This window comes from Heteronotia binoei, chromosome 10 (assembly GCF_032191835.1).
Source record: "Heteronotia binoei isolate CCM8104 ecotype False Entrance Well chromosome 10, APGP_CSIRO_Hbin_v1, whole genome shotgun sequence".
Taxonomy (NCBI): Eukaryota; Metazoa; Chordata; class Lepidosauria; order Squamata; family Gekkonidae; genus Heteronotia; species Heteronotia binoei.
In genome coordinates this window covers 81,520,992-81,538,587 of record NC_083232.1, presented here as the reverse complement: position 1 = coordinate 81,538,587, position 17,596 = coordinate 81,520,992, and the positions used below count along the sequence as shown (strand labels likewise).

At 45.3% G+C, this 17,596-nt stretch overlaps 1 protein-coding gene across 1 annotated transcript in view; it reads left to right on the top strand.

The window, feature by feature from the left end:
- The window catches only part of VPS41 (VPS41 subunit of HOPS complex), a 169,887-nt gene that overhangs the window by 139,621 nt on the left and 12,670 nt on the right, over positions 1-17,596 (top strand). Inside the window, exons 22-25 of the mRNA XM_060247653.1 lie at positions 928-1,065; positions 4,396-4,450; positions 6,280-6,420; positions 8,801-8,937. Coding sequence (XP_060103636.1) covers positions 928-1,065; positions 4,396-4,450; positions 6,280-6,420; positions 8,801-8,937 — 471 coding nt within the window. The remainder of the gene's footprint in view (positions 1-927; positions 1,066-4,395; positions 4,451-6,279; positions 6,421-8,800; positions 8,938-17,596) is intronic.

The following is a 17,596-nucleotide window of genomic DNA, read 5'->3' as shown; positions in this document are numbered from 1 at the left end:
CTCTTCTTACAGGGCCTACTGTAAACTCCGGGAGGATAAGCTACATCAGGAGTGTGTGGCCTAATATGCAAAGGAGCTCCTGCTAAAATTCCACCCCTGATTAGACCTACCTGCTTGGGAGGACTTTTGTGGTCTCAGACCAAAGGAGACATTATCTCAGCATATTTCTGGTCCCAAGACTACGTTTGCCAAAGAGGCAGGATCAGGGAACTTTCCCTCTTGGAGATGTCCTTAATCCAAGCTGTCTCCCCACACTCCTTTACTTGTCTGCTTCCCAATTCAGGGCTCCGGGATGGAAAAATTAAAATGCTTTGGAGGGGCAGGGAAAAGGGAGATGACTGGTGGGGGCAAACTGAGGAAAGGATAACTGCTCCTTTCCCACCCATTGATTCTCATCTGCTCATGTCCGCCAGGAGATAAATATGGGTAGGAAGCTCATACTTCTCTCATGCAGCCTAATTTTGCCCCAAATCAGCAATGATATTTGAACACAGCAGTGTTTATTCTGGGTTTTTTGGGGATGGGGGTGGGGATTTATTGGGTTTTTTAGTACTTGCTCTTTAGCCCTTCAAATGGGACAGAGTTTCAGTTGTTCGAAATATACCTGATAGAAAATTGGTTGTCAGTTCAAACAAGTGTATGGATTCTCACTTTACACTTCCCCTCGTGGGGTTCACCACAGTTGATGTGAAGATCAAAAAGCAGCCACCTCGTGTATGTGGGAAAGACATCCATGCTAACCACTGGCAGCCATCAACCATTTGTTTTCAAACAAGTGTTGTTTGATTTATTGCTTGGAAGAGTTATGGATTGCAGCTAAACTCTGGGGCCCAGTGTTTTCAGAGAAGAGGGTCAGATTGGTCAGGAGTAGACACCTGACACATGGTGAATAATAACAGCTGTTATTCTTTCTGGTTGGTTTTGTAGTATTTGCATAAACTCTTCAAGAGGGACCACCACAAAGGGCAAAATTTCCATGAGAAACAGATCAGCCTGTATGCCGAGTATGACCGGCCAAACTTGCTTCCATTTCTCCGAGACAGCACCCACTGCCCATTAGAAAAGGTAAGGGAAATGTCTGAAAAGATCTCCTTTTGGCAAAGTCTCTTTTTGTGTGTGTGGCTTTTGTATTATCAGTTCAGAATTCTGTGCTGGCTACTCTATGGGTAATGCTACCCTCTGCTGGAAAAACCTCAGAATTGCCGAGTAAATATCCTGCTTGTTTTGTGGTGGCTCACTGAGGTTTTCTTAATGGTTCTGGATTCTCTATACCTTACGTGGCAACCGGTCAAAGTTTGCCACTGCCGACAGGAGCTATAACCACTCCCAGCTTTCAAAGTAAATGAGACGCACACTTCCAAACATCTGTGTCTTATTCAGACCCTGAAAGTTGAGTGCTCCAAAAACTTTGGTGGGTAGGGTTGCCAGGTCCCCTCACCCATCTGGTGGGGGGATTTGGGGAACGTTCTGGGAGTGGGATGAGGACATGTGGGGGATGCTTTGGTATTTGGGCAAAACTCTATGGTTTTTTCACCCTCAAAACCATAATGTTCGCCCAAGTACCAGAGTGTCCCTGCATGACATCATCACGTCGGGGATGTTGCGTGGCTACGTCCCTGTTTCACCCACCAACCAGGTGGCCCGTGGCAGATCAAAGCCCCCAAAAGCAGAGGAACTCCCACTTGGACCTGCTGGCTGGCAGTCCTATTGGTACGCATCTTTGTAATGTGTGAAGCAGTCCCCTTTCGAGATATTCTCTTTTCTTGTTCTCTCTGCTGTGCCTGAGATTTGAGTTAGGAACAGGATGGGGCTTGGTTATCTGTGTGGAATGGATGTTGCTGTCCAGCTTTTTCATAGCATCTTCAACCATCCTGAGAGTGCCTAGACAGCTGGCAGCTCTGAAGAGAAGAAGGAGAAGAAGATGATGATGATATTGGATTTATATCCCGCCCTATACTCTGAATCTCAGAGGGGTCACAATCTCCTTTACCTCCCCCCCTCACCCCCCCACAACAGACACTATATGAGGTAGAGAGCACTTACAGCAGCTGCCCTTTCAAGGACAATTCCTACAAAAGCTATGGCTGACCCAAGGCCATTCCAGCAGCTGCAGGTGGAGGAGTGGGGAATCAAACCCATTTCTCCCAGATAAGCGTCTGCGCACTAAACCACTACACCAAACTGGCTCTCTGAAATGTGAGGGCCCCGAGTAGTTCTTGACTAGAGGGCAGATGACACTTCATTATTGTTAATCACATCTTATTACTGATTCACATTTCATTTGTCCAAGAAGCACAGTGGTGCGCACCTGGGGCTTGCACTGTTTGGGGAAGTCGGTTAGTGCTGGAATGACCAGGCCAAGGTCAGCCAGCAAATATTTCAGGCCTGGGCAGGGATTTGAACTCAGGTCTCCCCAGGCCCAACCTGCCCAGCATAGCACAATGGCTGCTTAATGAACTGATTTCTTTTCCCCCATGTTGAACGGGAGTCCTTGATCCCTAAGTGGGATGGCTTGAAGATATGGACATTGGTGCTGGAAGCAGAAAGAGGAGATTCTAAGAACTGCAACGTTGGCGGCTGCTCTATATTCAAAGGTTCATGATAGAAAATTCTTATGAGCAAAAATTCAGCTTCATGAGCTACTGGCATTAAAGTTGTGAGTGAACGATTTGGCTGTTGCATAAATCAATTTGCTCTGGGGCCATCCTTCCTGAACTAAGACAGAAATGAATGAGCCAGAGGCTAAAAAACTGAGCTAGCTCACACTAACTCAGCTTAGAGGGAACACTGATTGTAGTTAGAACTTCTTCCTCCTGTGGGCAACTCTTAAGCCAAACCTGTTCCTTCTGAGAATGGGGGAGATGGAGATCTACTTAGCAACCTTAGGACTAGTTCAGATGCTCACACCAGTTTGGTGTAGTGGTTAAGTGTGTGACTCTTATTTGGGAGAACTGGGTTTGATTCCCCATTCCTCCACTTGTAGCTCCTGGAATGGCCTTGGGTCTGCCATAGTTCTCATAGGAGTTGTCCTTGAAAGGGCAGCTTCTGGGAGAGCTCTCTCAGCCTCATCTACCTCACAGGGTGTCTGTTGTGGGGGTGGGGAGGTAAAGGAGATTGTGACCGCTCTGAGGCTCTGAGATTCAGAGTATAGGGTGGGATATAAATCCAATATCTTTTTCTATATTTTCTTCCTGGACTGTCCTGGTGCACTGGGGAGGGGGTGGGGGTCACATTTGAATGATTCTCCATATATGAAAAGCAGAATACACTATCTTCTATTTCTGTATCTTTTAACCTGTCTCCTCAGATGGAGATTCCTGGGCATTTCTCTGCAGAAACACACTGCCTGGAAATCTCTGTTCTTTGATAACTTTTTGTTTATTAGTTGTCAATAATAGCTATTGTGTCATTTCTGTACTTATTTGGGGGACTGTATAGTATGGGAAATAGATAAGAACTGAGGACTTTGCTTGAAAAATACTTCTAAGGTGGAGAAGGATGCAGCAGTTTATGAAAAACAAATCTTGAGTTGGGGCAGGAATGTGGCTCAGTGGAAGAGCCTCTGCTTCACATGCAGAAGGTTCAGGGTTCAGTCCTCACCATCTCCAGTTAAAAGCGCCAGGCAGTAGGTGATGTGAAAGATTCAGCCTGAGACCCCAGGGAGCCGCTGCCAGTCTGAGTGCACATTACTGACTTTGATGGACTGGTTATCTGATTTAGTATAAGGCAGCTTCATGTGTATTCATGTGACTTGGCCATCAAATGTATACACAGCTGAGACCCACAGCCAGTCCTGGCTCTGTAGCAAGTAAGAAAATAAGAGAAGTCATGTTGGATCAGCCCAGTGGCCCATCCAGTCCAATAGTCTGTGTCACACAGTGGCCAGAAACCAGGTGCCATCTGGAGGTCTACCAGTGGAGCCAGAACTCCAGAATCCCTCTCATTGTTGCCCCCCAAGCTCCCAGAGTGTTCCATTTATTCCTTATGGATAGTAGTATACCTATATGATTCATACATTCCTGAAAATGTTTTCCCCTTTTCATTTTGAATTGTGCTTTTAAAACATCTTTGGCCGTAAACCTAAAAATGTAATATATGAAGAGGCCCCTTAGAATGTGAGCAAAATTTTTATTTACCAGGTGCCTACTGAGCCTTGAAATGCAAAGCCCCTGTAGCTTTCGGATTAAGAAATTCAGAGTTATAAGGACTCACCTTTTGGTTAATTTTAATTTACAGGCGCTTTAAAGCTTTACAGCTCTGACTTCAAGAGCGACACTTCTTAATAGAAAAGCGTTTAGGGCTTTGTAATACTTCGGAATATCATTTTTATGGGGAAGGAAGGTTGGTCTATAGCGAACGTGCTGTCATATTAAGTTCCTGCTTTTGAAATTTCAGGCTCTTGAAATCTGCCAGCAAAGAAACTTCGTAGAAGAAACAGTTTATCTTCTGAGTAAGTAGCTACATTTTAATGAATTGCAGCCTTACATTTGTGCATTTTCCACCAATCCTCAGTCAGCTATTTTGGGGTTTAAAAAAAAAATGGCTTTTTAACTGATTGCACATGAGCAGTGGAAAAGCAGAATCTAATTTTGAAAATAAACAATGGATTAAGTTGTATCCTTCCTGATCCTGAAGACCCAAAGCCATGCAAGAGGTTTAAAACCAGATGGGGAAATATTTTGAAATATGCAAAAATTACGACCCCATACAAATGAAACCCCCAGCTACTGCATTATCAGCCTAGAGCAAAAGAAAATGCCAACTTCATTCTGTTAATTTAGCCTACTTTGTTTACTTTAGACATCTATATGCCCCATTTCTCCCCGGGTGAGGAGGACCCAAAGTAGTTTACATCATCATGCTCCGTTCCTCCATTTTATCCTCATAGCATATGAACATCTGAAGCTGCCTTATACTGAATCAGACCCTTGGTCCATCAAAGTCAGTATTGTCTTCTCAGACTGGCAGCGGCTCTCCAGGGTCTCAAGCTGAGGTTTTTCACACCTATTTGCCTGGACCCTTTTTTGGAGATGCCAGGGATTGAACCTGGGACCTTCTGCTTCCCAAGAAGATGCTCTACCACTGAGCCACCGTCCCTCCCCATTAGCAACCCTGTGAAGGAGATGAGGCTAAGAGAGGGCGATCTGGCTGCGACATCTGCCACCCCATTGATCGGCAGGGTTGATTCTGCTGATCTGGCTAGCCAGGCGGGTGCCCCTGACCTCCCTCACCGCTCCATGTGTGTCCCTCCTGAAGCTGCGCGCTCAGTGGAAGAGGACGACCATCCCAGATAGAAGGAGTGTAACGTTCTTCGGTCAAGGGTATACGAGGCTGAGTCACCCAGTGAGTTTCCATGGCAGAATGGAGATCCAAACCTGGATCTTCCATATTCCGAATCTGACCACTACGCCACACTAGGTAGTCCTCAGGGTGAAAACAGGTGGCGGGGTTCTGACAGCTGCCAAGCATATGTCTCACCATCCTCTTGCTACTTAAATACAGGTGTGAACTGTGGTCTTAAAAGAAGGCTCCAAACCACAAGAGATTTCTAAAATCCTGGTCTCGATCCTGCAAGGCCCTTCTGGTCAAAGGCTTGCATGGCAATTCTGAGCAGATGTACAGATCTGAACTCAGCTGTTATCTCATAGTCTGCCTTCTGTTTAAAATAAATGTTTTTTATTTTGTGTGTGCGCTTGCATGCCTGAAAGTTGTGTTGACCTCCGGTGACCCCTACTGAGGCCTGTATGTTTTTCAGAGAGGTAGTTTGATATGCCTGCCTCTGCGTCTTGGCTCTGGTACTCCTTTGGAGGTCTCCCTTCTGAGTACTTGCCAAGATCACCCCTGCTTAGCTTCTGAGATCTGACTAGATCAGGCTTACCTGGACTATCCAGGTCTTTAGAGGCAGTGCCTTTACTGCAGCCCTAGGACTTCAGATCCCTTGGAAGGCAGTGTAGTAGAACAAGGGAATGATGTCTCACTGCTCAGCTGACACCTGTCCATATCTGCCCCAAATGCAGGTCCACTCTGCAGGGGGCTGGGACTACCCATGGAATCCTGGTCTTCAGCAATGGGATTTAAATACGTTTCCATCATTCAGACATTTCTTTGCTTATTTTGCTTTTCAAAAAACAAGGAAATGGTTTCAGATGGCAAAACAGGGGATGGAATGTTATTGCAAGTCTGAATTAAGATGCAACTATTTACAGTGCATGAACTGGGAGAATTGTGATGGGGGGAGGGCATTCCTCTGCAATTCTTGAGTTTCCTTTGTCTTTCTAGGCAGAATGGGCAACAGCCGGAGCGCCCTGAAGATGATAATGGAGGAGCTGAACGATGTCGATAAGGCTATTGAATTTGCCAAGGAACAAGACGATGCGGAACTTTGGGAAGACCTCATCTTGTATTCCATTGACAAACCACGTAAGAGTGGCCTTCAGTGGCTTTCCACTGTGCGTGTGAGTGAGAGAGAGAGATTCTAATCAAACGTGAGGAGGAAGCCTGTAAGTTATTCCTCTACAGGAAAAAAGTAGTCAGATTTGATTTGGGCGTCCTGCCAGCCTGCATAGTGCAAGAGGCAGAAGGGCCAGGGAATCATAGTAATACTACAATGTACTGAGGAAAGAATATCCTCTCATGCATATGTGATGATTGAGAAACATAAGTGATGATGGTACCCCACAGCTGTTGGAACATGTGCTGCTGCCTGATAAATGAGATGAAATGGTTGCTTGTTTTCCTATCTCTTGCTTCTTCTTTGCGTCGTTTTTTTTCCAGCTTCACTGGTAGGAAGCCATACTTTACTCAACTGCTGAATCCATCTACATTTATAGAACTGTAGAATTGGAAGGGACCTCCAGGGTCATCTAGTCCAACGCCCTGGCATAAGGCAGGAAATTCACAACTACCTCCCCCTCCCCCACCTCCAGTGACCTCTGCTCCATGCTCAGAAGATGGCCCAAAAAACCCCAAAACCTCCAGGATCCCTGGCCAAACTGGCCTGGAGAAAATTGCATCTTGACCCCAAAGTGGAAATTGGCGTTTCCCTGGGCATGTGAGGAAAGGGCCGCAAGAACTAAATACTGATGCAGCCCTTGCTGCCCTCCCACTCACGATCTGCTTAAGTTCACAGGATCAGCATTGCTGTCAGGTGACTGTCATTTCTCAAAATGAGAATTGGTCTAATTGTGTTTTCCGTGTCATAGGGGTAAGGGGAGGCAAATTTCTGTGTGATAAGCTACAGCCAGCATGCCACTGGCCTGCTTTTAGCCATTTGCTGAGTTTCTGTGTCACCACAGAATTTTCATTAGCATTCCAAAGGGAAAACTCAGTAGTACTGTCAGCAATCAGGAGGAGTTCAGCAGTGGAATCAACTGCCTAGGGAGGTGGTGAGCTCCCCATCACTGGCTGTCTTTAGGCAGCAGCTAGATGAACACTTGTCAAGGATACTTTAGGCCAAGGTGTCAAATTTACAGTCCGAAGGCCATAAGTGGCCCACCCATGGCTTTAATCAGGCCCACAGCTCTTTCCCCCCTCCCCCCTCCCCTTTGAAGCTCCAAGGCTGCCAAAGTGCCCAGCTCCTTCTGCCTTGTCTTTGCCTGTTTCAGCAGGAAGCTCTTCTAGGCTTGCAAAGCTGCATACAAAATGTGGAATGGATTTTCCATTAAGGTCTCTGTGCCCAGATAGACTACTCTGGGGGTTGTCTATGTGAGATCAGAGATTTTAATGGAAAATCCATTCTACGTTTTCCTTGCAACTTTGTGCTGCAATGTATTTCAATGGAGTGTAGCTCAAGTAGTTTCACTTTCCAGCATTTGTATGGCCAGTTGAAGCCACTGCTTGCTGGAGTTGTCTCATTGCAAATAAAGGGTTGATGCTTTGAGCCAGCTTGTCTCTGCTGAATGGACTTCAGAACTGGTGCCTAGTGAGTACTCTAACCTGGGAACTCACAGCCAAAAGAGGACATTACACTGGAGAGCCATTGCCAATTTGAGCAGACCTAGGGATGTGGGGGAGAAGCTTGCAATGCCTAGCCATTTCATGTTTTCCTAGGCTCAAATAAATTTATATTTTTAGTTTATATTTTTAGTTTCTGCTGTGATCCTTATGCTTTTTCTTGATGTTTTGTTTTAAAAATTGCATTGCCAAATCCCACTGTTCTCCCACCTTTCCATTTTAAATAAAACATCACAAGAGTTTTAAGCATATTTATATTTTAAGGAAAAATTTCTTTAATTGTGTTTGTATCCTTTATAAAGTTTGTCTCTGCTACCTGGCATTACATTTTATGACATGCATGGCGTGGCCCTACAAAGTCCCATTTATGTCAGATCCAGCCCTCGTAACAAATGTGTTCAACACCCCTGCTTTAGGCTGATCGTCAACTGAGCTGGAGGTTGCACTAGATGGTCCGTGTGGCCCCTTCCTACTCTATGATTCTAAACATTTCTGCTTCTGAGAGCATCTGCTTGATATTCAGAAGGTCCCAGATTCAGTCCCTGGCATATCTACTGAAGATGATCAAGTAGGGAGTGATGCGAAGGACCCCTGCCTTAGACCCTGGAGAACTGCCAGCCAGAGTAGTCAGTACTGACCTTGATGGACTAAGGGTCTGGTTCAGTATAAGCTAGCTTCATGTGTTCGCACATCCTTCTCTCTCATTTGTAAAAGAGTGGTGGCTGCCAGCAGCAGTTGCAGCAAAAGATCTGGCCTGGAGGATGGATCTCTCTCGACGGTCAGTCCAGTGTTGCATTTCTGGTTTTGACATGTACTTTTAAATGAGCCCCCTTCCTTCTCTCTGCAGCTTTTATCACTGGCTTGTTAAATAACATTGGGACACACGTTGATCCTATCCTCCTGATCCATCGCATAAAAGAAGGAATGGAGATTCCAAATTTAAGGGACTCCTTGGTCAAAATTCTCCAGGATTACAATTTGCAGGTAAACTTCTCTGGTTTTTACTGCCTTGCTCTGTCCATCCTTCCCCACACTATTTTGTCAGACCCCTGAAAGGAAGGAAATAATCCAGTGGTTTCTAGGAGACAGCCGCTTGTCATGATGCCTTTTTACATTTACATTGCAATGCTGAATCGACCATGATTTGATACCCCCCATACTGATATGTTAATTATTTATTTACTGTATTTATAGTCTGCCTTTCTCACTGAGACTTGAGGCGAACTACACAGTGCAAGTCAATGCAGTCAACAGGATGGGACATGCAGTGGGATTTGGATTGCAGAAATCTGAACCAAAGCATTAACCCAACATATTAAACAATGCAGGAATGTGTTGCTGGTGGGCTGTTCTGCCTCTGTGGCCACTTTCTATTTTACTCCATTACATAATGCAAAAACTTTCCATGGAAATCATTAATCCCATTTTAGAGAAGGAACACTGTGGCTGAGAATACGGAATTGAATCTCATGGAAAATTTCTAATAGAAGGTGCGATTCCCCTGATCTGCTTAGACCTCCAGCTTCCCCATCGGACTACTGGGGGGTGGAGTCTCCTATCCTGAAGAAGCAATTTTTCAGGGAACAATCTGGGCTCTATAGTGAAGGGCGGGCAAGACAGTCCTGCTCCACCAACCAAAATCAGGAAATCCAAGCCGCTGATTTAATGCAGGTGTGTGAATTCATCCCACAAAGTTCACCTCATAAACTTGACAGCAAGATTCTAAACTGATATTGTTTGTTAGCTGAAGGCATCACAGATGGAGGAGATCTCATTTCTCCCCCTCCCCTGTTATATAGATTCTGTCTGTTGGTTCCTCCTTCCTGAAAGGAACTCAGGGGTGGTGTGGTCCTTGGTTTCATCCTCACAGCACTGAGAGAGGGTAACTAGGTCAAGGCAGTCCAGTAGGCAGGAGTGGAATTCTAGCAGGAGCTCCTTTGCATATTAGGCTACACCCCCGTGATGTAGCCAATCCTCCAAGAGCTTACAAGAAAGAGCGTTGTAAGCTCTTGGAGAATTGGCTACTTCAGAGAGGTGTGGCCTAATATGCAAAGGCGTTCCTGCTAGAATGCCACCCCTGCCAGTAGGAAAGAGTGAGAGTCCAATAGCACCTGAAAGACTAACAAAATCTGCTCACTTCTTCAGATACAGCTAGAATACATTTAAAACATTTTTTTTATTTTAGTTGGCTTATATTCCACCCTTTCCTGCAAGCAGGCTCAGAGTGGAGAACAACATATTTTGAACCACAATCAGTACATACATATTAAAACCATTAAAACAACGTAATAAAACCATTAAAACAGTAATATGATAGCATAGGCAGCAGTTCCAATTGGGTATGCTCGGTGTATCAGTGTAGCTATAGGCCTGAAGATAAGTAAAGGGATGGTAGTACCACACACACACGCAAAAGACATAGAAGCCCATCTGTTGTCCTATATATTGGAAAGTGGAGTGACTTCAGATGCCAAATGCCATCAGCAGGCAAATGACAATAGCGGGTGTGATTGGATTAGGTATGATGTGCAGAGAGGTAGCAGGTGTGGAGAAATCAGCATTGGTAACGAGACAGGAAGCCTAGGTCTCGATTCAAGGCAGTCCAGAAAGCTTTGTGATCCTGGGTCTCCCTAATACTGGTTTGATGCTCTACATGAGCAGAATGCTGACTGGATCCTATACAGAACTGTCCCTGCTATCTGCTAAGCTTTGCAACCCCATGGAGAAGGTGCTAAGCTTGCAGCCCCACCAGAGTTCTCTTGGAAGAAAGCTCTCTGCAGTTCCTCTCCGTTTCTGAATATTTTCCAAGCCAAACTGTATGGATGGAGAAGGCAGTGGTGTGGTTGCTGATATGTGCTTTACACACCCCTTTTGCTTACTCCACAGCAGCACATTTGCGTTTGTTGCAATATCATATACAGAGTGAGGTGAAATAGACACTGGCTGTCAGTGCATAGATCTATTTTAATAGATGCATGTCCAGATACAAGCTTCCCACATGCGTTTCTGACAATGCACGCTGAGTGCTTTAGATGGATTCATCAAAAGATGATGCATATGCCAGTGTGGTGCAATGATCAGAGTGTCAGGGTAGGATCTGGAAAGATCAGGTTCAGATCCCCACTCTGCTGTGGAAGTTTGCTGGGAGACCTTAGGCCAGTCACACATGCTGAGCCTAGCCCACCTCATGGTGCTGTTGTAAGGATAAAATGGAGGAGAGGAGAACGATGTGACCTGCTTTGAGTCCACATTGGAAAGAAAGACAGGGAATAAATGATGTAAATAAAATAAATAATGAAGCATGAAGTAACCCTGTGAATATGAACATATGAAGCTGCCTTGTACTGAATCAGACCCTTGGTCCATCAAAGTCAGTATTGTCTACTCACACTGGCAGCAGCTCTCCAGGTTCTTGTGCTGAGGTTTTCACACCTATTTACCTGGACCCTTTTTAGTTGATGATGCCAGGGATTGAATCTGGGACCTTCTGCTTACCAAGCAGATGCTCTACCACTGAGCCACCGTCCCTCCCCAAAATGTCACTTCCTAACACACCTTATTCTGTTGATTGTGTCCTTTGCCCTTGCTTACTGCTTCCTCTTAGAATGGTGCTTACAGCGCTCTACAGTCTGTACTAAACATTTTCATTTTATAGCTTCTAAGAGATTTTAGGCATATTAGGTTGGTTTAAGAGGCCTCTACAGATCTTTGTTTCATGCTCACATTTCTTTCCTTCTGAACATTTAATCCCACCCATCCTCCGAGTAGCTCAGGGTAGCAGACACAGGAATGGAAAGTACCAGCAAGTTGCAGCCAACTTTTTTTTTTTGTTTGTTATTTATACTTTATTAAGTTTTCCATAAAGCATATCACGGACATTCATTCCGTCGAACGAACAGAGGCACTCATCCAACACCTTGTGCACCGCCACCACATATTCTCCTAATCTGAACTGCCTGAACTGATCAAGTTAATTAGATGCCGGCGTGCCAGTTCCCCAGCTCAGGAGCCCCCGGGTAAACAAGTCCCAGACTTCAAAATGCAGAGCTTTAAACATTAGATGCTTCTAGAAAAGCCGCCCAAATCTCTTCAAATTGTTGTTGTTGACATTGCCGGCGATATGCTATCCTCTCTTGCACAGCCAACGCATACATTCCCTCTAGCCAAGTAGTAATTGTGCCGGTGAAGTCTTCACGCCACTGCAGCAGGATAAGCCGCTTCGCAATCATTATCGCACGTGCCGCCCATCTTCGCTGCCAACGAGTCAGTGACCAGGTCGTCGGGAAGTAATTCAGTAATATCTGCATGGCTGAAATAGACTGGTCAATGTTAAGTACCTTTTGCATCCATCGAGCAATCCCATCCCAGAACTTTTTTAACATCGGGCATTTCCACAGCATATGAACCAGACCCGCCTCTGAGCGTAGACACCGCCAACAAGCCGAGGATTCAGCCAAGTTATGCTTATACAGACGAAGAGGAGTCCAATAAATCCTGAACAAAAGCTTTTGTTGAATTAAAATCAAACGAAGATCTTTCGAACAATGGCGGAGACCACTACAGATAGCTGCCCATTGAAAAGGGTAAATAGGGCAGTTAATTTCCTCGCTCCATTGACATCGCAAGTCTTCCATAGAGTATTGCACATCTTTTTTCAGACATAGATATAAAACACGGACTGGCTTATTTTGTTCAATTGCATGTTCTAGGGTCTGCAGGAGAGGCGGAGCATCCGGAACTGCCAAAGCGTCTATGCCAAAAGAGGTAGACAGTGAATGCTTCAGTTGCTGGAATTGCAGCCATTGGTTAGCTGGTAACCCAAATACACTTTGTAGGTCCTCAAAAGAAAGAAATGCGTCCTCGTTACTGTCTTTAAGCTGATTGAGAGTTAAGAGACCCCTCTGTGCCCACGACTTCCAAATCACCGGCCGTCCCCCTATCTTCACTTCAGGATTGCCCCATAGGGTCATCCGACTATGTATAAAGCTGTCAAATCCGTAAATATCACCCAAATATTGCCATGTTTGTCTTGTCGCCCGAATTGATGGAAGAACCGACTCTCCCTGATAGTATGTTGATCCAAGCGCGTTCCATGTCGACAAAGGAGTAAGAACAGCAGTTTCCAAGTTCATCCAGGGAGACTCGACAAAATGTTTAAGTGGGGCCCATCGCTGAATACCAGCCAGCAAGTATGCCCGATGGTATAGACATAAGTTTGGCAAGCCAAATCCACCTCGGTCAAATGGTAACTGTAAGCGTGCCCACGACAACCGAGGGGGTTTCCCCTCCCACAGAAAATTCGCTAATATTGAGTTGATTTTTCGAAACCACTTCTGCGGTATATATTGATGGATACCACGCAGCACGTAAAAAAAACGGGGATAGATGATCATCTTCAGAGCATTTATTTTACCCCAAAGCGACAAGGGGATAGCGGACCATCGCTCAAGTTCCGGCTGTATTTTCCCTATTACTTTGTTTAAATTTAACGGTATGAGCATCTCAGGCTGTTTAGGAATAAGAATGCCCAAATACATAATAAAAGCCTCCTGAACTGAGAACTGCCCAATATCTCCCGTCAATGCCGCTTCACCCCCGATCTGTAAAATTTCTGATTTTTGCCAATTAATTTTATAACCGGATAGCCTGCCGAAATTATTTGCCAGTTGCATAATCGCCGGTATCGATATTTCCGGCTGCGTAATGGTGAGCATGGCGTCGTCGGCATATAATAAAATCTTAAATGTCTGTGATTGGTGACGCATGCCATGGATATTATCATTTAATCGAACTGCCCAGGCAAGTGGCTCCAAACAAAGATCGAAGAGAAGAGGGGATAGCGGGCACCCCTGTCTGGTACCGCACCGCAGATCAATTGATGCTGAAAGGTGACCATTCACCCGCACCCTTGACGTGGCAGACTTGTAGATCAAGCACGTCCAATGAAGAAAATCTTTTGGGAAACCCATATATTTCAATACCATCTGCAAAAAAGATCTGTCAACCCGGTCGAAGGCCTTCTCTGCATCTAAGGAAATAAGGAGGGCAAGATCATCTTTCTGAGCATGAATCGCGGCCAAATCCGTGATGAGCCGAATATTGTCTGCACCAGAACGTCCTTGGATAAATCCAGTTTGGGATGGGTCAACCACCGAGGCGATGACCTTTTGAAGACGCTTAGCCAATATTGCCGTCAAGATCTTGTTGTCGATATTTAAAAGTGATATAGGGCGATAACTGGCGCAGAGATGTGGGTCTTTCCCAGGCTTGGGAATTAAAGTAATCCAGGCTTCATTAAAATAGCATGATGGCATACCCTGATCAAAAATCGCTTGGTATGTAGCCAACAACTTCGGAGCAAGTTTCTCTGCAAATCGGATATACCATATCGGAGAAAACCCGTCAGGGCCCGGCGAAGAAATAGCTTTAAGTCCGTGAATCGCCTCCTTCACTTCCTCAAGTCTCAGTGGAGCCCCAAGTAGTTCTTTTGCTTCCTCACACAACTGTGGAAGACCCAGAGGACACAAAAAAGATTCCTGAACAGACGGGTCCACCGAAGTATGTCCTTGATATAAGGTCTGGTAGAATTGACGGAAGCATTCAGCAATCCCGGCAGAAGAGACGTGAGGTTTGTCATCTTGATCCACAATTTGAGCGATCCATCTCTGCTCTTGCAGGGTTTTAAACTTGGATGCCAGAACCCTACCTTGTCTCTCTCCGGATTCCCGTTGCTGTTGTTTGACACGTGCATAAGCAAGTTCAACCTTGTTTGACCTGAGCATATTGAGCTGAAAATTTATTTGCTGAATCTGCCTAAATTGCGCCTCTGAAGGGCTTTGAAACTGTGCATCCCATAGGGCCCGAAGTCTGGACTCAAGATTCGCCTCAGTGCGGCGTTTTTCCTTTTGTTTTGCAGCAGAATAGGCGATAATTATTCCCCTTATCGTTGTTTTAAAAGCCTCCCATACCGTCAAGTAATGTTGAACAGAACCCTCATTAGTGGCGAAAAAGTGTTGAATTTCTGTTTCCATTTGTGCACAAAAAGCCTCATCGTTTACTAAAGAGTTATTAAAGTACCACGATGGGGACTTATCTATGTGTAGCAAGTTGTCCACTTCCATGAGCACCATGTGATGGTCAGAAAGAGTGGCGGGGCAAATTGCCGATGAACGCACACATCAAAGTATGGATTTAGACACCAGTAAATAATCCAATCTTGCAAGGGTCTGGTGGATGTGAGAGCAAAAGGTGTAAGCTTTCAAGTCTTTGTGTTGCTCCCTCCATACATCCACCAGCCCAAATTCCTTCATCAGGGCCAATACGGCCAACCGTGTTCTCAAAGATCGTTCAGTCGCACCCATGCGGTCCATCTTGCCATCCAGAGTAGTATTGAAATCGCCGCCTAAAATAATGTTGTCATAGTTCAGGTTCTCAAGTATAGCAGCCACTTTATTAAAAGTATGAGGATTATCATTATTTGAGCCATAGATATTAATCAGGGCCGTCCTCACACCCTGGGCTTCCCCTAACAGCACGATGTAGCGACCTTGGGGGTCAGAGAACTCCGAGATCTTTGCCCACCTCAACTTAGCCTGGATAATTATGGCGACACCACGAGCATTTCGTTCAAAGCCTGCCAAAAACACCTGGTCACCACGGTACTTTGCCAGCCGACCGGCTTCATCTTCGAGGATGTGGGTCTCTTGCAGCATGACAATATCAGCGGCTCGTATCTCACGTGCGCCGAGGATCATGGCTCTTTTTTTGGGGTCACGAAGGCCACGGGCGTTAAATGTCAAAACCTTAAATGGCATCCTGCACCTTGGTCCGGGGGGACCCGGCCGGGGGTTGACAGCCAGGCATCAAATAGTAAATAAGAATAGGCATGTTACACCCTACAGTGAGACCCACCACAAAATACGCTCCAAACCCCAAGGAGCATATGACCCCCACCCAAACTTCCTGGCTTCCAATTGGTCTCAGAGTACTTAGCAGAGCCCGAGCGGCATAAGCCTGCACTTACTACATTGCTACATTAAATGCTAACTCCAAACACAGGGGGGGGAAATAAATAAATAAGTAAATGAAGTAAAACACTCTGGAGTCTGTATAGCTATACGCGTAAATTATGGCCATGTCCCAAGCCACTATATCGCATATGTCTCACCCATACATGCTCCTGCCTAATCAAACAATCGATCAATCGAGACCCTATTCCCCAGCCCACCCAACAAAAGCACCCCCCCACCCCCCCAAACTGTTTGTTAAAATAATACAAATCTGACACCACACTGAATACAACTCAACATCAATATAACCAATATACAGTGCATTAGTGAATGAGTACTTTGTAGGTCAGACTAAACAATAATACATGCACTAATAATAACTTCTCCAGAGTAGCTGCAGTGATCCATTACATGCCAGTATCTTAATGCAGTCAAAGTTTATTAGGCAAGGAGGTGTAGGGGAAAAAAAAAGAAAAAAAAAACTCTCTCCAAAAGGGGGGGGGGAATCTGGGTAATGAGTCAAGGCGGCACGGGGGTCTCCCAGAAAAGCAGGCATTTATCTATGAGTAATAAGTTGGAGGGCAAACAAACCCAGCCTTCTCGAAAAAATAGATTGCATTGGGATGGAACAGTCTAAGAGAAGAAAACCAAATCCTCAGAAACCCCCTTGCAACCAAAAAAAGGAAAAAAAAAATGTTGAGCAAAAAGTAATAGATTAAAGCGATCATCCAGTGTGTTCTCCTTCTTCCTCCCTTTCCTTTCTTTTGCAGCAGCGCACATCTAAGGCCCAAACATGATTAAGTCTCCATGGACCTTGCATTCCCTCCCTGTGGCCTTGATAAGTTCACAGCAGTTGGTAGTTATAAAGTTCTCAGGAATTCTTCCGCACTCTGAGGGGAGTAGAATGCTTTGCGCTTCCCTTGCTGGATCACCACCAAGGTTGCAGGGAACAAGACGAAGGCTTCTAAGTTCAGCTGCTTAGCTAGGTCTTTTGCAGTTTTGTATGCCCTTCTCCTCTGAATTAAAGATAGAGGGTAATCAGGATATAAGGAGAGACGTGCTGTACTCCCTTGCCAAGTTATTCCGCCCCTCATTGAAATGTCCCGAAACTGTTTCAAAACAAAGTCTCGAGTAGTAACACGGGCAAAGGAAATCAAAAGAGTAATTCTAGTTAACCCCTGCTGTCCTGGTCTGGCCATACGAAGAACCTCAGCAATGTCTAGAGCAAAATCCTCAGGGAGTTGGAGTGTCTGCCGAAAGAGGCCAGCCACAAAGGAAATCAGCTCAGAGGGGGATTGAGCCAGCAAGTCTGTCAAGCCCACCAGCCTTAAGTTACGACGACGCGTTTCAGCCTCTAAGGTGTCTAATTTCTCTCTCAATGCCTGGACCTCTCTCACTGTCTCTTTAAGAACAGCATCTTGCTGAGCCACTGATTGTTCAACTGCAACAATTTTGCCTTCACAAAGCTGAATTTTATTTAAAGCTTCATTTGTAGCCTTTTGCATCTGATCTAACTGCAAAGTCAGTTGCTGTAACTGTTGAGACAGTTGAGTTGGGAGAGACTCTAAAACTTGCAGCTTGTCCATACGAGTCGACAGCTGATGCAAATTGCCCGCAAGGGCGTCAATCTTTCC